This window comes from Rhincodon typus, chromosome 14 (assembly GCF_021869965.1).
Source record: "Rhincodon typus isolate 14 chromosome 14, sRhiTyp1.1, whole genome shotgun sequence".
NCBI classification, from domain to species: Eukaryota; Metazoa; Chordata; class Chondrichthyes; order Orectolobiformes; family Rhincodontidae; genus Rhincodon; species Rhincodon typus.
The window spans coordinates 41,586,879-41,609,657 of NC_063345.1; the positions used below are offsets into that span (position 1 = coordinate 41,586,879).

Consider the following 22,779-nt stretch of genomic DNA (forward strand, 5'->3'; position numbering starts at 1 on the left):
GCAATTCTGTCCTTACCCTAATGTAAGGTACAGTTGTGGGTGCAGAAGGAAGCAGATTTCATTGAAGTTGTCCTTACTGAAGGCTTGACATACCACTTACTGTTCCTTGCTGAGATTTGGGTAGGTCAGTCATTCCCTGAACAGTCTTGGTGGATTTGACTTTCTGCTGAGAACCCTTTTCTTGCTCTTCTTTTTGCAGTATTTTGTCTAGCTGTGTATTGCCGCTGCTTATTCTCCCTGCCCAACTGTTTTGCAAGAAAACATATCGTTCATTCCTGGGAGGAAATAGTCTTTGAGGTCAGACCAAAGTCCTTCGGCATGTAATGCACCAGTTTGCTACAGCCATTACTATTTTAAACAGCTCCAGGAGCCATCAAACACTTCTACAATCGCAGGAGAAACCTGTGGAGTTCAACTGAACATCGCTGTAAGTAATGGTCTCTTAAAAAATGCTGGGGTAACTGTGGGTGAGATGTGGGAGCAGCTGTGTAGAGCATTTAAACTGGCAGAATTAAAAACCAAAAGAACTGTGGATGCTATGAATCAGGAACAAAAACAAAGTTGCTGGAAAAGCTCAGCAGGTCTGGCAGCATCTGTGGAGGAGAAAACAGAGTTAACGTTTCGGGTCCGGTGACCCTTCCTCAGAACTGATGGTGGCTGGGAAAACGTCAGTTTATATGCAGAAAATAGGGAGGTGTATGGGGTAGGGAGTAAACGATAGGATAGATCCCAAAAAGAGAGAAAGACAGTTGGACAGACAAAGGAGTTGCTAACGATCATGCTGGGAGGGTGAATAGTTGTTAATGGGGACTGTTAGTGGCTAACAACAGGGGGTGTGTAATGGCAGGCTATGTGGTTACAAGGCCTGGTGTATGGGGTGGGGGGCTGGGACATGGGAGAGTTTAGGCCCTAAAATTATTGAACTCAAATTGAGTCCGGAGGGTTGTAGGGTCCCCAAGCGGAAAATGAGGTGTTGTTCCTCCAGCTTGCGTTGGGCTTCACTGGAACATTGCAGCAAGCCAGAGACAGAGATGTTGGCCAGGGAGCAGGGTGGTGCGTTGAAGTGGCAGGCAACAGGTAGTTCAGGGTCTTTTTTGTGAGCAGAACGTAAATGTTCTGCAAAGCGGTCACCAAGTCTATGCTTCATTTCCCCAATGTAGAGGAGACCACATTGTGTGCAGCGAATGCAGTAGACTAGATTCTGGGAAGTGCAGGTGAAGTGTGGCTTCACCTGGAAGGTATGTTTGTGTTCTTGGATACTGGGGAGGGAGGAGGTAACTGGACAGGTGTTGCACCTTCGCTGGTTACAGGGGAAGGTGCCGTGGGGCTGTGGGGACGTGTTGGGGGTGAAGGAAGTGTGGACCAGTGTGTCCCGGAGGGAACGGTCTCTGCGGAAGGCAGACAAGGGAGGGGAGGGGAATATGTGTCTGGTGGTGGCATCTTGCTGGAGGTGGTGGAAATGGCATCTGATGATCTTCTGGATGTAGATGCTGGTGGGATGGTAATTGAGGATAAAGGGAACCTTAAGGGGAATTAAAAATTAACTGTAAGAACTAACATGACCAAACTTTCATTTTGAACTGTGGCATCTTGCTTTATTAAAATCTGAATCTTCATTTTTTTTTGCAATCTTTGTAATGATGGTGTTAACTTGTTGCTATTGCATTCCTCATTCAAATGATCTGATGCACTGTACTATATCCGTTCTGCCTCTTGTTCATTTTTAGGCCTGGCATTATGCAGTATTCCTCGCTATATATAGCAAGTAACTTGTATGTTATAAAATAGGGAATTGGCTGAGCAGACAGAAACCATACATCAGATGTCAATGTTTAATCCTTACAGAACCTCCCAGCCCTCTTCTCCATGCTCCATAAATTTTCATTGCCCCGTACGCAACTTTTCTAGCACCCTCCCTGCAATCTAAGAATAGGAGCAAGAGTGGGCAATGCTTGACATTTAAAATGATCAGGGCTGATTTTCTTCTACAATTTCACCTTTCCACGTAATTTCCATATCTCTTCATTTCCTCTATTTGCCAATATTCTGTCAATTTCTATCTTAAATATATGCAACAACTAAATATCCACAGTTCTCTGGAGTACAGAATACCAAAGAAACAAATTGTTTTGCTTAAAACAATTAACTACCAGACTTAATATTTTAAATATTGTAAGGTGAGTACAAAAATTTAATTTTCAACCCTCTATTTCAAGCTTAAACTTTAAAAGTTTATTGTTTGTATCTTATTCTTTGTCTTGCTTTTAATTGAAATATAATTAGCAAGCTTTTTTTGAAATTTTACTTTTAGTTCAACTTAAGTTATACATGGATACTGAATGCATGCAATGTTGTTCTTTTCTGCATTCTCACATGCTAATTGTAATGATTAGAGGGGGAGGGGCATGTGACATAGAACATAGAACATAGAACATTACAGCGCAGTACAGGCCCTTCGGCCCTCGATGTTGCGCCGACCTGTGAAACCAATCTGAAGCCCATCTAACCTAAACTATTCCATTATCATCCATATGTTTATCCAATGACCATTTAAATGCCCTTAAAGTGGGCGAGTCTACTATTTTTGCAGGCAGGGCATTCCACGCCCTTACTACTCTCTGAGTAAAGAACCTACCTCTGACATCTGTCCTATATCTATCACCCCTCAATTTAAAGCTACGTCCCCTCGTGCTAGCCATCACCATCCGAGGAAAAAGGCTCCCACTGTCCACCCTATCTAATCCTCTGATCATCTTGTATGTCTCTATCAAGTCACCTCTTAACCTTCTTCTCTCTAACGAAAACAGCCTCAAGACCCTCAGCCTTTCCTCATAAGACCTTCCCTCCATACCAGGCAACATCCTGGTAAATCTCCTCTGCACCCTTTCCAATGCTTCCACATCCTTCCTATAATGCGGTGACCAGAACTGTACGCAATACTCCAAGTGCGGCCGCACCAGACTTTTGTACAGCTGCAACATGATCTCATGGCTCCGAACCTCAATCCCTCTACCAATAAAACCTAACATACTGTACGCCTTCTTAACAACGCTATCAACCTGGGTGGCAACTTTCAGTGATCTATGCACATGGACACCGAGATCTTTCTGCTCATCCACACTACCAAGAATCTTACCATTAGCCCAGTACTCTGTACTCCTGTTATTCCTTCCAAAGTGAATCACCTCACACTTTTCCGCATTAAACTCCATTTGCCACCTCTCAGCCCAGCTCTGCAGCTTATCTATGTCCCTCTGTAAACTGCAACATCCTTCCGCACTATCCACAACTCCACCAACTTTGGTGTCATCCGCAAATTTACTAACCCATCCTTCTACACCCTCATCCAGGTCATTTATAAAAATGACAAACAGCAGTGGCCCCAAAACAGATCCTTGAGGTACACCACTAATAACTGAACTCCAGGATGAACATTTCCCATCAACCACCACCCTCTGTCTTCTTACAGCTAGCCAATTTCTGATCCAAACCACTAAATCACCCTCAATCCCATGCCTCTGTATTTTCTGCAATAGCCTACCATGGGGAACCTTATCAAACGCTGTACTGAAATCCAAATACACCACATCAACCGCTTTACCCTCATCCACCTGTTTGGTCACCTTCTCGAAGAACTCAATAAGGTTTGTGAGGCACGACCTACCCTTCACAAAACCATGTTGACTATCCCTAATCAAATTATTCCATTCTAGATGATTATAAATCCTATCTCTTATAATCCTTTCCAACACTTTACCCACAACTGAAGTAAGGCTCACTGGTCTATAATTACCAGGGTTGTCTCTACTCCCCTTCTTGAACAAGGGGACAACATTTGCTAGTCTCCAGTCTTCTGGCACTATTCCTGTAGACAATGACGACATAAAGATCAAAGCCAAAGGCTCTGCAATCTCCTCTCTAGCTTCCCAGAGAATCCTAGGATAAATCCCATCCGGCCCAGGGGACTTATCTATTTTCACACCTTCCAGAATTGCTAACACCTCCTCCTTATGAACCTCAATCCCGTCTAGTCTAATAGACTGTATCTCAGTATTCTCCTCGTGATCAACCTCGTAAATCATTTATTGTTATTCTATGGAAAGTAATTCAGATTACGAAGAAGAGTCACACTGGGCTCAAAACATTTATTCTGTTTCTTCCTCCACATATGCTGCCAGATCTGTTAAGTTTCTCCAGAACATTTGAATTTTAGTTCAGATTTCCTGAATCCGCAGTATTTTATTTTTATTTCACAATGTAAGAGAAGAATCATTACATATACAATAACTTCAGATTCTGTACTTTAACTCATTTATTACATGGAAGTATTTTCACAATGAATACATTTTTCAATAGAATACTGTATTCCGGGATTTTTTTCACAGCTGCCCTGCACAGTAAGTGACATTTGCCCTATACATGGCAGAGAAGGGGACGTTGACACCTCCCATTGTGAACAGGGGCCTGGAGGTCCTGGGTGGATGAGGTGATACAGAGGAGGGCCCTTCTCCATCCTCTTCTACCAGGACTGGCCATGTTGCCAGACCATGCCATCCTGGGCCAGGTTGCCATCCAGATCAGTGTGGTTTCAACTGTCTGGAAGAATGCATAGCATTGTAGGAAGAAAGTCAATTACCTTTTCCACTCTGCCAAATTAAGAGCCACCATCTTCTCTCTCCTATTTCACACTCGCTCTATCTCTGCCAATGCAAACATCTCCGACTGAGAGTCATGCTCTACCACTCTCTCTATTGCATTCAACATCTTCCCTCACTTGTTCTCACCCACCCGGTATTACTAACCCTGCATGCCCTCTCTTATGCCTACTCAATCATTGAAATAATTCATCGCTTTTGCATGTGGACATGTACTACTAGCTGTGACAGTCACTTTTGTCTAATTCTATACGTGTCTTTCATTCCAGGTGGAAAACAGCTCATAAGAAATTTTAAAAAAGGGAGATAAAAATACTAATAACTATAGACCAGTTAGCTTAACATCTCTTATTTGGAAAATGTTAGCATTTATTATAAATTTAGCATAAACGTTAACTGACGCTAGCTTCATGAAGGGGAAATCATGCCAAATTTATTAGAATTCTTCGAGGAGGTAGCAAACAGAATTGATAAAGAGGAATAAATACTGAAAGAACTGCGGATGCTTTCTGGAAAAGCACAGCAGGTCTGGCAGCATCTATGAAGAAAACAAAATCAGAGTTAACGTTTCAGGTCCTGTGACCCATCCTAGAGGAAGGGTCACCAGAGCCGAAACGTTAACTCTGATTTTTTTTCGATAAAGGGGAAGCTGTGGATGTAATGTACTTGTATTTTCAGAAGATGTTTGGTAAGGTACTACACATTCGGCTACTTGATGAGATTACAGCCTTGGTGGTGGATGTAATATATTAGCATAGATAGAGGATTGACCAACTGATAGAAGACAGAGAGTTAGGATAAGGGAGGGTCATTTTCAGGATGGCAACCTATAACTCATTGTGTATCACGGGGATCAATGCTGGGACTGCAGTTATTTACAAGTTATGTTAATCATTTGGATAAAGAAAGTGAATATTCTATTGTCATGTTTGTGGATGACACAAAAATAGGTTGGAAGTGATGAAGATTACACAGTTTGCAGAGAGATACTGACAGATTAAGTAAATGGGCAAAACACTGGCATATTGAATATGATGTATTGAAATGTGAGGTTATGCACTTTGGTATGAAGAATATAGGAGCTGAATATTATTTAACTGGAGAAAGACTGCAGAAAGCTACAGAACAGAAGGAATTGGGAGTCCTTGTCCATGAAACATTAAAAAAAAACTGTAATCTAAGTTCAGTGTGTAATAGGGAAGGCAAATGGAATGTTGGCCTTTAGTTCAAAGTGAATAGAATATAAACGTAGGAAGGTTTTGCTAAAACTATATAAAACAAACTATAACAAACAATTGTTGAAATACTAGGAGCAGTTTTGGGCTATTTAGCGAAGGAAAGATGCATTGGCATTGGAGGCAGGCCAGGGAATGTTCACTAACTAGGCACTTACTACATATGGAGGGATTGTCTTACGAGAAGAGATTGAGTAGATTGGGCCTGTACTCATTGGAGTTTAGAAGAATGAGGGGCAACCTTATTGAAACTTACCAAATTCTTCGAAGGCTTGACAGGGCAGATGTGGAAATAAAATTGTTTCCCCTAGTGGAAAAGTCTAAGACCAAAGGGTATAATCTCAGAGTGCAGTTATGTATTACTAGATCAGCTATGATTCTCTTTAAATGGCAGGGATATTGAGGGCAACCAGGTAAGTGCTAGGAGAACACATGAGTAGCCCAAAGTTGCAGCCTTGTCCATTCCATGAGCTGGGTGTCTTTCCCTACGAACAAAGTGTCCTTGCAGCAGTATTTCAATGTTTGTGGCTGATCTACCCTGAGTGCAGTTTTAAAGTGCAGAATTGTACATGAATCGAAGGGGTGCCATGAGGTTTCTGAGGGGTTTCTGGCAGTTGACAGATCCCAACATTTGTACATGGGCATGTGAGTGTGGTAGGTGACCTGGAGCATGCCCTGCGATGTTATTGCCAGGTGTCCAAGTTGGTGGCCCAGAGGAGCAAACAGCAAGCTGATGTCACCAAGTATCTTGTCAGACTTTGATGTCAGGAATAGTAGACATCTAGTTTCCTCACGGTGGGTAGTGCAATAGGAAACTTTGTATTAACAAAGCAAGATTTGCAGTTAAAGAGGCCAACAACAAGCACATATTTCTGTTAATAGGCATCATGCCATTGCTAGGCAAGAATCTTGGCTTCAAAATCCAGAAAATGCAGTGAGTTGCTCCTGACATCAGGGATCTTGGAAATCTGAGAGACGTTTCGCAATAGCCCAGGTTGTCAGGCCGTATAAGATTCTCCCCATTGTCTTTACTCAGTCTGCTTCCAATATTCCAATAATTGTTGTAATTTGTTTTAATGGAATAATCTTGTACAAAGATTATACTTTTTCTGTATCTTCTAACTTTAGATAGGTTGCATTTATCTTCTTCAGGTTCTCTTACATGGTATGTTTCTTTATTTATCACTCTGTTATGTTCCTGCCAGCTTCCCCTTTCCTACCCTAGTACTGAAATACAGCCCACAGGAGAGAAAGTAATTTAATACTTTAAAACCCAGGAATTTTGCCATGAAAACATGTCTGTGTAAATCTTCTGTAATTGATCTTATTTGTTGCATCATTTTAATGCCCAAGTTAGCAATCTCCCCCTTCATCCCTCTCTGACCTATTTGAATATTAGTGCTACCAAAAATTATGATAAAATAACATAGGCAGGAAATTATGCTAATCTATTAACTGGTATTTGTAAAATGTGAACAGAGGAAAATAAATTCACAAGAATTGCATCTTTGTCGACCATCAATTTGTTCTGTATAATTTGAATGAAACCATTCCTTTCTCTGATATTTTTACCCGGACACCTGGTATACTGGAAACATGGCCAGGTCTATTTTCTGATAAAATATTTTCAAGACAATTTTTGTGTAATATTAACCCTACTTTCCTTGCACTACCTTGACTGTGTAATTGTGAAAATAAGACACTTTATTTACAGATGACATTTAATCAAATATAGTCAATTTAGATCACATGATTGGTAAAAGGATGCTGTCATGACAACCAAAAATTTACACTTATGAAAACATTTTTAACATAAGAAGCAGATGGGTTTCTGGAGGGTGCAGAATATCCAGTGCTGTTATAATACTTGTGACATTGATGCGATGCTTAGATGCAAGGTTGTTGCAATGTGCCACAAATGAACATTTTGAGTTGGATGCAGCAGAATGCAGACTTTCCAGGTTCACAGATCTGCTTGTCATTTTTTTTAATTTAACCTATTTTTCTAATCAACCTGTTAAGAAATGTTATTTCACTCTGGAGCAGGTGGGAATCAAACCCAGACAACCCGGCCCCGGGATTTATTGCCTCTGATAAGTGAAATAAGAATTTTTGTAAAAAATCATTCACAGAATGTGGATATCATTGGCTGGGCCAGCACCTATTACTCAACCCTTGCTGGGCTTGAGAAGATGAGTCTGAGCTGCATATTGAACTCCTGCAGTCCATTTGCTGAATATAGACCTACATTGCCTTTAGGGAGGGAATTCCAGGATTTTGACCAACTGACAGTGAAGGAATGATGATATATTTCCAAATCAGGATGATGAGTAGCTTGAAGCAGAACTTGTGGGTGGTGGTGTTCCCATGCATCTGCTATGCTTGTCCTTCTAGATGGAAGTGGTTGTGGGTTTGGAATGTGCTGTCTAAGGATCCTTGGTAAATTTCTACAGTGCATTCACACTGCTGATATTGAGCATTTGTTGTAAAGCAGTGGGTATTTGTGGATGTGTTGCTAATCAAGTGGGTTGCTTTGTCCTCAATGGTGTCAAGCTTCTTGAGCATTATTGGAATTGCACCCATCCAGATGAGTGGGGAGTGTTACGTCATTTAAAGTTTTAGCAAAGATTTGTAGCTCGGGTTGTGCGTGAGGTTGTTAACTTGCTCGCCGAGCTGGCTTGTTCTCATTCAGATGTTTCATCACCATGCTAGGTAACATCATCAGTGAGGCCTCCAATGAAGCGATGTTGTTCTACTCTGCTTGGAATTTATGTTGTCCAGTCCAAAATAGTGAGTAGTGTCATTTCTGGTTTTGTTCTATATGGGTTTGTATATGGGGTCCAATTCTATATGTTTGTTGATTGTCTTATTGGTTGAGAACCATGCCTCTAGGAATTTCCGTGCATGTCTATGTTTGGCTTGGGCTATTATGGTTATTTTGTCCCAGTCAAACTGATGGCCTTCATTGTCCGGGTGTGCTGATATGAAGGAAAGTTTGTTGTGCTATTTTGCTGCTAGCTGACGTTCATGTATTCTGATGGCTAGTTTCCTTCCTGTCTATCCGATGTAATGTTTGTGGCAGTCATTGCATGGTATTTTGTAAACTACGTTGGTTCTGCAGCAAGCATCAGCTAGCAGCAAAACGACACGACGAACTTTCCTTAATATCAGTACACTGGGGCAATGAAGGTCATCAATGAAGGACCAAGCCAAACATAGACACGCATGGGAATTCCTAGAGGCATGGTTCTCAACCTGTAATACAATCAACAAACATATAGAATTGGACCCCACATACAAACCCATACAGAACAAAACTGGAAATGACACTATTCACCAAAACAGACTGGACAGTATAAATTCCAAGCACAGTAGAATAATATCACTTCATCAGAAGCCTCACTGATGATGTTACCTAGCATGGTGACGAAATGTCTGAACAAAAACAGCTCAGCAAACAAGTCAACAACTTCAATGTTCCATCATATTCTTCACTTGTGCCTTGCGTAGGCTTGAGGGAAGGAGGTTAACATGAGAAATAGTTCTGTTGGCTTAAGCAATCAGCGTATGCTAACTGATCACCACAACAGCTTCAATGGCCCCATCAAAGTCACTAAGATAAGATTAGAATCATAGAATCCCAACAGTATGGAAGCAGACTATTCAGCCCATTGAGTCCGCACTGACTCTCCAAAGCGCAACCCACCAAGACCCACCCTCCTACCCTATCCTTGTAAATCTGCATTTCCCATGGCTAATGCACCTAGCCTGCACGTGCCTGGACACCATGGGCAAGTTAGAATGGCCAACGCTCCTGACCTGCGTGTCTTTGGACTGTGGGAGGAATCCAGAGCACCAGGAGGAAACCCCCATAGGCACGGGTAGAATATGCAAACTCCACACAGACAGTCACCTGAAGATGGAATTGAACCTGGGTCTCTGGCGATGTGAGGCAGCAATGCTGACCACTCAGCCACCATGCCATCCCTATTAGGCAATTGGATCTTGGAACTTTTTTTTATTATTTACTAGGGGATTCAAAAACAATAATATTATTGAAACTCAAATTGAGATAGTTAAGTTCTTTGTGTTGGAAATGGTCATTGACTAGCACTCATATGACACAAATATTACTTGCCACTTACCAGCTAATCCTGGATGTTGTCCAGATCTTGCTAAGAATTGGAGTGGACTACATCAGTATATGAGGGTTTGCAAATGGTACTGATTATTGTGCAATCATGAACAAACATTTCTATTTTTGACCATATGATGGAGGGAAGATCATTGTTGAAGCAGCTGAGATTGTTGGGCCTCGGATATTACTTTGAAGATCTCCTGCAGCACTGTCTTGGAACTAAATTATTGAACCCTTTAGCCACATCTTCTTCCTTTGTGCTCAGTATGACTTCAGTCGGAGGAGTGCCTCCATCGATTCCCATTGACAGCAGTTTTGCCTGGGCTCATTGATGCATCACCTGACCAAACACAGCCTTGATGTCAGGACCACCAAATCTCTTACCTCCTCAAATTCAGTTCAACAATCCATGTTTAGATTAAGGCTGTAACAAGATCAGGATTCCAGTAGTTTTGGCATAGACCAAACTGAGCAGGTTTTGGTCAGTAAGTTTCACTTGATTGCTACGATCTACTGGAGATTGATGGGGACAGTGACTAGTCGGATTGGATTGTTCAAGTCTTTTTTTTCTGGACAGGATGGATCTAGGCAATTTTCCACATAATCGAGTATGTGCCAGAGCTATACTTGTATTGGAACAGCTTGACCAGGGATGCAGCTGACTCTGGAGCACATCTTCAGTCTTACTGCTGGGTTGCAGGGCCCATAGTCTTTGCAGTATTCAGTAGCTTCAGCCATTTCTGGATTTCTTCTGGAGCAAATTGAAATGCCTGAAAATTGGCATATGCATTGCTGGGGACTTCAAGAAAAGTTTGAGTTGGATTATCCAGTTAGTGGTCCTGGCTGAAGATTGTTTGAAATCCTTCAGCCTTGTCATTTGCACCAATGCATTGTGCACCTCCATGATTAAAGATGGGAATATTTGTGAAGCCTCCCCCACTTGTTTGTTGTCTAACTGTTGACTACCATTTACAGTTGGATATAGCAGGACTTGAAGAGCTGCAGAAAAAAGCAATTAGAGTCAAGATTTTCAAAGCTTATGGAGGAAAATATAGCAAAAATTTTCTGTGGATTGGGGCAGGGCCACAGAACCAGACTTAGGAGCCTCTCCTTAGCTTCTAATGGTGGGTTAATCAAATTCTACAGCACAAAAGGATATCAAAAGGATTTCATGCTTGTCCTGTCTCTTTGAAAAGGTTATCCAACTAGGAATAGAGGACATCATTTAACAATCAATGATCATCCATTTGAAACTGAGATTAAGAGGATATTTTTCATATCGGTGCAAGAGCTTGTGGAATTCTCTTCCACAAAGAGCGGTGGAGGTGGGGATATTGAATATTTTTACAGCAAGGTAGATTGGCTCCTTTGTTGGTCATGAATCTGTGATTATCAGGGGTAGAAAGAAATGTGAAGTTGAAATCGCCATCAGATCAGCCATAATCTTGTTAAATGGGGAGCAGGTTGAAGGAACCAATTGGTCTTTGACCACACCTAATTTGCATATTTGCATATTCATGTGTAGTTCCATTCCACTGCATTTTCTCCATGACTGCAATGTTTTCCAATCAATTTTTATGATATTTATTCTACATTTAATGACATTTTGTTTGCAAGCCACTTTAGGTAGGAATGTACAGTACTGCACATATATGTTACAGTATTATGTAGAAATATACACTGCTTTCTCCAAGTGAGAAATATTTGAAGGATCTTAACTCTGACTTTAGCATTAGTCCATCTGGGAGCTTATGATTCACTTAAAGCTACTTCATTTAGAGTTGTGATTTTCAAGACATAACTACAACTTTAATTGAGGATTAACTGTACACAGTGGAGAACTTATCTACAATGGTTATTATTATGAAATGTGGACCCAATGACAGAATGTATTTGTTTCTCATGTGACAATAATATATGCATATGAGTTTGATAAAGGTTATTAACATGTTGCTGATTGTATATTTTCTCAGTTGGCTATGCTGAGCACACAGCGCCACATAGCAGACTCACACTTAGAACATGAGACTTATCTGTATTCTCTTCTGGACATGGCTGTTCGCACTAAAAGGTAAATAAAATTATTTTGTTCTAAAGCTTAATGTGAACATTTTTTAATCTCGACAATACTTCTCAACTTTGATTTCTTCTTGCTATTTTAGTTTGCTTAAGTTACTAAGAATTAGGATTAGAAAATAATCAGTTAGGCTATTCTGTTAGTTTCACAATTTCCTGAATACTCTGAACTGAAGCTAACTATGCTGAACATTGTCATTGTTTAAAATTAAAAAGCCGCAAAATTTCTTATGACATTTTTTTGAAGGTCTCTCATTGAAGAAAGAGATCAGGAAACAACACTTCAGGAAGCTTTTTCATTTTAATGAAACTTTTAAACTGTCTGTCAATGCAGTTAGGATTTTTTTTTACTCACTCATGGGATATGGGCATCACTGGCTAGCCAGCATTTATTTCCTGTTGCTAGCTGCCCTTGAACTGAATGGCTTGCTAGGCCATTTCAGAGGTCAACCACATTGGTGTGGAACAAAAACAGAAGTTGCTGGGAAAGCTCAGCAGGTCTGGCAGCATCTGTGAAGAAAAAAATCAGAGTCAACGTTTCGGTTCCAGTGACCCTTCCTCAGAAGGGTGTGGATTCGTGTGGATCTGGAATCACATGTAGGCCAGACTAGGTGAGGATGGTAAATTTCCTTCCCTGAGGCAATTAGATCGCCAGATGGATTTTCCCTGACAATTGACAATGGTCAGTAGATTCTGAATTCAAGATAGTTTTCTTTTTAACATTCAGTTCAAATTCAATCCCATGGCGGGATTTGAACCTGGGTCCCCAGAACATTGGCTGTGATTCTCAATTAATAGTTTAGCAATAATACCACTAGGCATCGCCTCCCCTTTCCTTTCAGTATGATTCAATATTGCACATATGTTTGTTATTCCACATAGGTAGATAGGTTCAATTTTCTCCTTGTGCAATGTGTAACATTTTTTGCTATTATGATATGCCAATCCTCGGAATATGTTAGTGGGGCTTTCCTTGAACCAGCCACCAACCAGTTGGTGATTACCATTGTCAGTAAAACATGTGTGCCAGTCCAAATGGTGTGTGGGTTGGAGGAGTGCCTGAAATTGGAGGTGTTCCATGATCTTTCTGCTGTAGTCCCTTTATAGGAAAGGTCATCAGACAGAGAAGATCTGTTGGAGTAATCTTGTTCATTTGCAGTACTGCTTTGTGAACAGTAAAACCACAGCAGTGGAGGGATTTTTCATCAATGGAACATATCCTGAGTGGTTTTAAGCTCTTTAAATATAGGTTATGTATTCATTACATTCTTGATAAGAACCTTACACATGATGGAAATGTTTTAAGCAGTTAGAGGTGAATGATTTTTTGTATATCTGCGCTGGTCTTGTAACCATGGTGTTCAGGCGTTGACCACAGTTCTGGCTATAGCCATTGGTTATCAGCAGGCTATTTACTGTGAAGTTTCAGCTATTGAGGATCAAAGGCCTGTATTTTGTTGCATGGTAATTTACTGGCTCTAACAAGGCACAATTCTTCCCTGAAGTTCTCTATTGTTGCAAAAGTCCAGGTCCTATAATTCATTATAAGAAGCCAGGTAATTTTTTTTATTTCAAAAGTAATGTTAACTTCTACAACTTTTCTCTCAATAATTTGGAGAGGCAAGGACTGATTAGGAATAGTCAGCATGGTTTTGTGCGAGGGAAATCATATTTTACAAACTTGATTGAGTTTTTGGAGGTAGTAACCAAAAAGATCGATAAGGGCACAGCAGGAGACATTGTTTCCTTGAACTTTGGTAAATTCTCTGATAAGGTTCCGCATTGAAGACTAATTAGTAAGGTTAGATCGTACAGGATTCATGAATGAGCTTGTAATTGGATATCAAGTGGTGAAGAGTTGTTTTATGATCTCTGGCAACTAAATCACACAGTGTGTAATCAGTGAGGCTTCAGAGCAGGTCACTTGGCCTCCTTCATTTAAATTTAAAAATATATCCCCGAAATATAACAATCTTATTCAATTTATAATTGCATCACCCACTATTTAAAACACTTAACCACTCCAGATGTTTTTCTTTTACATCTCAACCTGCTTAGCATTTGCATTACCAAAAGTTTAGACTGACATTTTAACAAACAGGAAATTAGCTTTCTTGCTAGCAGTACTTCCTATTTTTATGCTTTTATCATCATCCCATAGTCCCAATTTTCAACTCAATTATTTTAAATCAGTTTGCCTCTTGATTCCAGGGGACAATAACTGATAATTCATAGTTCAACGGTGACTTTTACTATTCTAGGATTGTTCCAGCTGGCAAGCTGTCGACCTTTCCTATCGGATAAACGTGATGCAGGTCTTGTGAAAGATTGTGGAAGCAACCCTCCAGTAAGTAGCAATGATAATTGATACTTAGGGTAAAAAAAAAAGTGAACATAAGAGCTTCTTAGCAATGAAATTTGAGGTGGGAGAGAGGGAAAAACTGATATGATGTGAAAGTCTAACTCTAAAAAACTGAGACACAATGATTCTTATGCTTAGGCAGTAGGAAATATTAGCCAGGGTCTATCAGCAGTTATGTGAGGTTGGAAAAACATTATTGAAATCTATGGAATAAACCACCATGATGGACTGAGCTGACTTTCCTAGTTCCATACTTCCCATGTTCTTCTTTGGTCACTAAACACTGAAAGATGCTGATTGAGATAATTTAATTATGAGCTAACATATCCTTAACATTGAATGCAAATGCTTTGAAATGAATATTCCAAAATGTCATAGAAGAATTCTTCCAGAAAAATTCCAGAGGAGTTTTCTGTTCCCGAGTCTTATTGACTTGCAGTAATGATAATGGCATCTCAGGGGATATCCTGCTTTATTATAATGACCATGTAAGGGGCAAAATCACAAAAGGATAGCTATATCTAGTAAGACAACATGTTCCATAAATTTAAATGGAAACAATTTAAAAATCCCTGGTATAAACTGAAGATACTTGAATGTAATACTTATGCATCAATGTCCACAAGATGAGAAATCTGTGGCCTCAGGTCCTGGTGATATCAATTATTCATGTGTCTTAGCAGCAACATTGGTAGCAGCAAAAGAAGTATGAAACATTTAGCAAACTATGTTTAAGCTGGAAGAATTGTGTAAAGGTAAACTGCTGAGAAAATGTAAGGGAAATAAAAAACAAAAACAAACGAAATGAAAAGAATGTTTTAATTATTGAGTTACACCTTTCCTTTAACTCATACACCTTAAAGCTATCCTGGAAACATACAACATCAAATATTTTGCCTTCTGACTGTTTCTATGTAAGGTGATGTCTGTAGTAGCTGCTGTTGTTATGTGTGCAACACAAATCCAAAGGGTAAATCGTGAGTAGAACAGTTGAAGAAATTATCTTCAATGCCAAAATTAGAAATAATACATTAAATAGCATGTAAGATATGTAAAAGCTAATTCAATCCTCCATACAGAGGTCGATCAGGAACCTTGTCAAAAGCCTTACTAAAATCAAGTGAACATTATCCACTGCTCTGCCATCATCTTCGTCACCTCCTCAAAAATTCAAAGCCATACTGACTGTCCCTAATTAGGCCATGCTTTTTCAAATGTGTGTAAATCCTATCCCTAAGGATTCTTTCCAATAGGTTCCCAACCACCAATGTGAGACTCACTGGTCTGTAGTTTCCTGGATTATCCCTATTTCCCTTATTGAACAGAGGAACAACATTAGCTACTCACCAGTCCTCTGAGACTCTCTAGTGGCTAGCAAGAATACAAAGATCTTGGTCAAGGCCTCAGCAATCTCCTCTTGCAATCTCCTCAATAACCTGGGGTAGATACCATTGGGCCCTGGGGATTTATCCACCTTAATGCTCTTCAAGAGATCCAATGCCTCTTCTTTCTTGATCTCAAAATGCCCTGGCATATTAGCATGCCCCACACATACCTCATTATCCTCCATATCCTATCCCTGGGTGAATACCAATGCAAAGAGCTCATTTAGGATCTCATCCACATTCTCTGCCTCCAAGCACAAGTTCCTTCCATTAACTTTGAGTGGTCCTACTTTCTCCCTACTTATCTTCTTACTTTTAATGTATGTATAGAATGCCTTGGGAGTGTTTTTAACCCTACTTGCCAAGGTCATTTCACGGCCCATTCTTCTTCTCCTAATTCCCTATTTGACTACTTTCCTGCTTTCCTTATATTCCTCATTGGCCCTGTCCAATTTTAGCTTCCAAAACCTTACAAATGCTTCTTTTTCACTTTTGACTAAATTTACAACGTCCTTAATTATCCAAGAGTCCCTTACCTTGCCATCCTTATCCTTCCTCCTTACTGGAACATGCTGGTCTTGAACTCCCCCCAGCAGGTCTTTAAACAGTTCCCACATGTCAAATTTGGACTTGCTTGATAACAGCTCCTCCCAATTAATACTCCCTAGCTCCTGCCTAATACTGATGTAATTTACACTCCCCCAATTTATTACCTTCCTGCAAGGTCCTGACTTATCCTTGTTCATAGCTGTCTTAAACAGAAGCAGTTGTGATCACTGTTATAAAAATGCTCTCCCACTGAAAGGTCAGTCACCTGACCAGGTTCATTTGCCAATATGAGGTCCAGTATGGCCCCTCCTCTAGTTGGACTATCCACATACTGTTTCAAGAAACTCTCTTGGATGCACTTAACAAATTCCACCCCATCTAAGCCTCTTGCTCTAAGGGAGTCCCAGTCAATAACAGGGAAGTTAAAGTCATCCACTATGACAAATCTGTTTTTATTGCACCTTTCCATAATCTGCCTACATACTTGTTCTCACTCTCTCAGTGGCTGTTGGGAGGCCTATAGTATAATCCAATCAGAGTGATTGCACCCATCTTATTTTTGAGCTTTACTCATGTTAACTAGTGGATAAGCCCTCCAGCATATCCTTTCTGAGTGCAGATGTAACATTCTCCCTGATTAGTAATGCAACTCCTCCACCTCTTTTACCTTCCTCTCTATCTCAGCTACAACAACAAAACCTCTCTCAATTAAGTCTCTGTAATGGCCACAACACCATAGTCTCATGTACTGACCCAGACTCTAAGCTCATCTGCTTTACCTTTAAAACTCCTTGCATTGAAATAAACATAGTTCAGTATATTGGTACCATCGTGTTCATTTATGTGTCTCTGCCTGTCCTTTCTTCTTGATTTACTGGACCTAACATCTACCTTCCCCTCAATCCCTCCATTTGCTGACCTGTTGCTTTGGTTCCCAGCCCCTGCCACTTTAGTTTAAATCCTCCCGAGCAGCACTGGCAAACCTCCATGCAAGGATAATGGTTTCCCTCCAGTTTAGGTGCAACCCGTCCCTCTTGTACAGGTCACCCCTGCTCCAGGAGAGGTCCCAATGATCCAAGAATCTGAAACCCTGCCCTCTACACCGGCTCCTTAGCCACGCATTTCCTCTTTTTTTTGGTGTCACAGGCACAACCAACATTTGTTGCCCAGCCTTAATTTCCTTTTAACTGATTGGTTTGTTAGGCATTATAGATAAGAGTCAACCACATTTAATTGTTATTGTGAATTCACATGTAGGCAATACCAGCAGATAAGGATAGCAGAAAGGGTATCAATGAACCAGTTGGGTTTTCATACCAAGTGATTATAATTATCATGGTCATCTTGATATTCTAGATTAATTAATTGAATTCCACCAAATTTCCTACTGAATTTGAACCCATATTTCCAACATATCAGCCTGGGCTTCTAGATTGCTATCACTATGTCACTATCTCCCAATTATGCTCAAACTCACTTCATGTGTTGAATCACCCTATCCTTTGCATATATTTGTATTGTGAGGCAAATATGGTTACCAGATTGCCTCAAGTTTGGCATTACTGGACAATACAGGAGCCCTTTGGAGTTCCCGAGGAACAATTAAGAGAAGCAATCATACTATCAGAGAAGTGTATGATTCAAGGACAGGAAAAAACTTAAACACTGTGACAGGTTTTGATGTAAAATTTAAATTTAGTCCTTCAGTTATATCTAGCACTAATTCTGTTCTTGACTCTTTTGTAATAATGAAGATTATTGATATGGACTATTAGATTTACTATCTATTTTTGTATTTAGTATCTGCCTCCCACAGTCACGAACACGTCACAGCGCCTAAGTGCTCTCCGATCATTGATGGATTCAAACAATGTCACCGTCTACGTGATTCCTGCCACAGACCCCCATTTGGTGAGTACATGGACCACTATTTAATTATAAATGATTCAGGTAAATGGTATGTACGACTGAACACACTTACTGTCCCTCTGGCAGTATAATTCCTGCACAAATTTCAGTTTCATATCTTCTATGTTGCATACTGGCATCAGATATTCAATCTGTGAGCAGAAACCAATATCTACCAAACAAAAAGGAATTTTAAATAATGAAATAAATATTTAAACAGAGGTATTGTTTTTCAAATAATGCATTAAACTGAGTCTTCATCTGCTCTCAGGTGGAGGTAAAGATGCCATGACAACATTTTGAAGAACAGCAAAGAATCTACCACTAGTGTCCATGGCATCTGCGCTCTGTACATGACAAACGACAACACCTTGCGGTCGCGAACCACTTTAACTCCCCCTCCCACTCCCTGGGTGACATGTCCATCCTGGGCCACCTCCAGTGTCACAATGATGCCACCCACAAACTGGAGGAGCAACACCTCATATTCCAACTCAGGAGCCTACAGCCCAATGGCCTAAACATGGATTTCACCAGTTTTAAAATCTCCCCACCCCCAGCCTCATCCTATACTCTCCCTCTCATCCCTCTCATCCCTGCCTCCTTGACCTGACACAATCTGTCCATATTTTCTCCCACCTAACCGCTCCTCCCACCTCACAGACCAATTCCCACCACTCCGCACCTGCACTCACCTATCATCATCCCACCCACCTTCCCGAGCCCCACCCCTCCTCTCTCTATTTATTTCTGAGCTCCCTTCCCCCTCTCCATTTCTGAAGAAGGGTCCCGACCCAAAATGTCGACTTTCCCGCTCCTCTGATGCTGCCTGGCCTGCTGTGTTCCTCCAGCTCCACACTGTGTTATCTCCAATTTGTTGGTTATTCACTTCATCGCTGTACTTGGATACATTTAGACAACTTTTGACTTGCCAAAGCTGTGCTTTGTTGGTCACTAGGTTCTTGTTCCAGAGTCTCACTGGTCTTTGAAACCAATTTTTCTGCATATATGTGCCCGATGTCGTTTGGTGTCACATGCTCTGCAGATGTGAAGAAACTCCAGGCAACTTCGGGTTGCAACTTTGGCTGTGACAAATTGCATGTATGCTAGATCTTGCTGGTCTGGTCCACTTTGTTGACTATAGCAATCGTGTTGACTGCACTTAAAGCATGTAGTTGACTACAGCTTCATGCTTGTGTCATCTTCCATAAGGCTTCAATAACATGGCCTTTTTTTTTGCTCAGAGGATCTTTGCCAAAGGCTTTGATTGGAGTAGAGGTTATTAACAATCAATTAGCCTTTCTGCAAGTTCATCTTCAGAGAAATCACACCATTATCTTTGAGTCATAGTGTCAAGAAAATGGCCCGTTGGCCCATTAAGTCTGCACTGATCAAAAGCAAGCGCCTAACTATTCTAATCCCATTTTCCAGCACTTGGTCCATAACCTTGTATTCCAATGGCATTGCAAGTGCACATCTAAATACTTCTTATATCTTATGAGGGTTTCGGTCTCTATCAACCTTACAGACAATGAGCTCCAGATCCTCCTCATTCTCTGGGTAAAAAATATTTTCCTCACATCCCCTCTGAACTACCTGGACCTTACCTTAAATCTATGCCCCTTGGTCATTGATCCCTCGACTAAGGGGAAATGTGTCTTCATGTACAGCCTATCTATGGCCCTCCTAACTTTATACACGTCCCCTCAGTTGCCTCTGCTCCAAAGAAAACAATCCTTGTCTTTTCAATCTCTCTGCATTATTAAAACTTTCCAGCCCAGGTAACATCCTGATAAATCTCCTCTGCAACCTCTCCAGTGCAATTACATCTCTCCTACGATGTGAATTTCAGAACTGCACAGAATATTCTAGCCGTAGCTTAACCAGTGTTAGTTCCAGCTCAACCTCCCCACTCTTAAACTCAATGCTTTGATTGATAAAGGCAAGTATCCCACTTACCTTCTTAACCACTTTATCTACCTGTCCTGTTACCTTAAGGGATTGGTGAGCATGTACACTAAGGTCCCTCTGATGATTGCTGCTTTCCAGAGTCTGACCATTCATCATGTATTTCCTTGCCTTGTTTTTTTTTTACAGAGTAATGTATGAAAATCATATTATTTTTCAGCTTATTAAATCTAATGTCACTAGCAGCAAATTTAGAATGTATATTTTCATTGCAAATTAAAAGTCTATTTCAATTTTTTATTCGAATCAGCTATCGAGTGCAGCAATAAACTATTATAGTAAGGACACATGAATTTCCGCCAGAAACTGATCCAGATGTTAAGACATGCCATAACTGCTGGCAAAATTAGTTGTCCCTCTTCACATTAATCTTCTTTACTTCAAAGTTTCAAGTTAATTGAGGAGATTTAGTTTGAACAAAAGTAAACACTGGGACTTTTAGGTCACATTTGTTTGTGCACATTGATATAACGAGAAAAGGTATAAACCATAGGTAGCATTTGCAATTATCTTGGATAAGCATGCAAAATAAACTGGAACAAAAGGCACATTATAAGCCTTGCTTACATTGTCCTGGCACTTCTGAATTTTGAATAGTTCCAGAATAGTTCAAGTCATAATAATTTAGGCAACTGTTGTACATTACAACATATCAAGTAAACAAATCAAACTGAATACACATTGTTATGATTCGGGAAGGTACCGGGAATTTTTTAAAACAGATGAAATTTGAAAACCTAACTATTATACTAAAGTAATAAAGTTAGATGATTCCATGGTTTCAAACAAACAGAAGGAATTTTACCATATAAGAGACTACAAAACAGTCATTATTATTTATCTGGTACTCTAAGGTCCAGAATTAACATGAGATAAACATTAATTAACAGACAAACTAAATGCAGCACAACTGCACATTAGACGGAAGGTACAGCCAGGACACAGCCCACAAATTTTCTCAGAAGCCCACCCAGACATCAGATATGACTGTAAGTCTCAAAGTCTTTCCAACTCCATCTTTCTCATTTGGAATTTCAGCTCTTCTTAGTGAAGGACTTTGTCTTTGATTTCCTGTCAACAGCCCTTCCAACTTAGCTGGAAGTCCTCCTGCTACTTTGGCTTGCAATGGGTTTTCAGACAATAGGACACTCTCTGAAATTGCCCCAGTAACTGCTTACTTCCTGTTGCTCAATCACTTTTCCTACATCCCACTAGTTTCACAAGGCTGCACCCCAGCATTTAATCACCGGCATTATCTCGGCTCTCTAACTGTGCTCCAACTGCCACCTTCACAGAGCAGACATCCACTTCAGCTTCCCTGACATGACAACTACGCCCTATGGCTACCCGCCAGTGTCTCAACTCCAACTTCACTGAACTGACATTCTTCACTTTCACTGAGTGGCCACTGATCCTTGGATTCTCTGAGCTTTAGCTCCCCAGCAGCTCAGTGATATCAATGGCTCCCAGGTTTTTTTTTCTATACTACAGCTACATGGAGCTAACAACAACACTTCAGCTACACAAAGATGGCCCTTCCTTTCTCTCTGACTAATGATAATTTGGACTTGTTTAATTTTACCATTAGCCCACTGAGCTGGTTAATCCTTTAATTGTACCAACTTGCCCAATCTCTTAAAAAAAAGAAATTGCTGGAGAAACTCAGAAGGCCTGGCAGCATCTGTGGAGAGAGAAATAGTTAATGTTTTAAGTCCAGTGACCCTTCTTGTTTGTGTTTACACACCCACACAGAATGATGGCCTGGGCAGTGCAATTGGTGCCCCAGACTCAGGAGAGAAAACATTAATCAGGCTTACTCTTCTGGGACAGAATTTAATGGAACTGGTTGCTGGTTCAATGCACTGCTTGCTTCTAAAAAGACTTCCAGCCGGGTTAAGTGCTTGTCAGGCACTCAATTGGCCAGCTTTAGGCTATCCCAGAGATTCAGGATCTTGAGATCTATCGGCCAAGCAGAGCCCAGCAGCTCTCCATTGCCAGGAGCTCCACTGGGAACAATGATTCCAGTGATAATGTACCAGAAAGAGGCCTGAATAACAGAAGGATCTGTGGATAATTGAACTAACAGCATGAGTCTAAGAGATCATGATATATCGATGATATAAGGTCACATGACTAGACAGAGCTCTCGAGATTTGATTCTCTAATAAGGTGGAAATAAACTAGCGGTATTATTGTTAGTCTATTAATCCAGTGATCTAGAATGTTCTGGGGACTTGGGTTCGAATCCTGCCACGGCAGATGGCGGAATTTGAATTCAATAAAATATCTGGAATTAAGAATCTAGTGATGACCATGAATCCATTGTCGATTGTCGGAAAAACCCATCTGGTTCACTAATGCCCTTTAGGGAAGGAAACTGCCATCCTTGCCTGATCTGGCCTACATGTGAGTCCAGACCCACAGCAATGTGGCTGACTCTTAATTGCCCTCAGGACAATTAGGGATGGGCAATAAATGCTGCCTAGCCAGCAACGCCCTCATC

The 22,779-nt window shown here is 40.6% G+C and overlaps 1 protein-coding gene across 1 annotated transcript in view; it reads left to right on the forward strand.

Annotated features, from left to right (window-relative positions):
- The first annotated feature begins 375 nt into the window (after positions 1-375).
- The window catches only part of xpnpep2 (X-prolyl aminopeptidase (aminopeptidase P) 2, membrane-bound), a 66,036-nt gene continuing 43,632 nt past the window's right edge, over positions 376-22,779 (forward strand). Inside the window, exons 1-4 of the mRNA XM_048605317.1 lie at positions 376-427; positions 12,002-12,099; positions 14,366-14,451; positions 18,201-18,311. Coding sequence (XP_048461274.1) covers positions 12,051-12,099; positions 14,366-14,451; positions 18,201-18,311 — 246 coding nt within the window. The 5' untranslated portion in view covers positions 376-427; positions 12,002-12,050. The remainder of the gene's footprint in view (positions 428-12,001; positions 12,100-14,365; positions 14,452-18,200; positions 18,312-22,779) is intronic.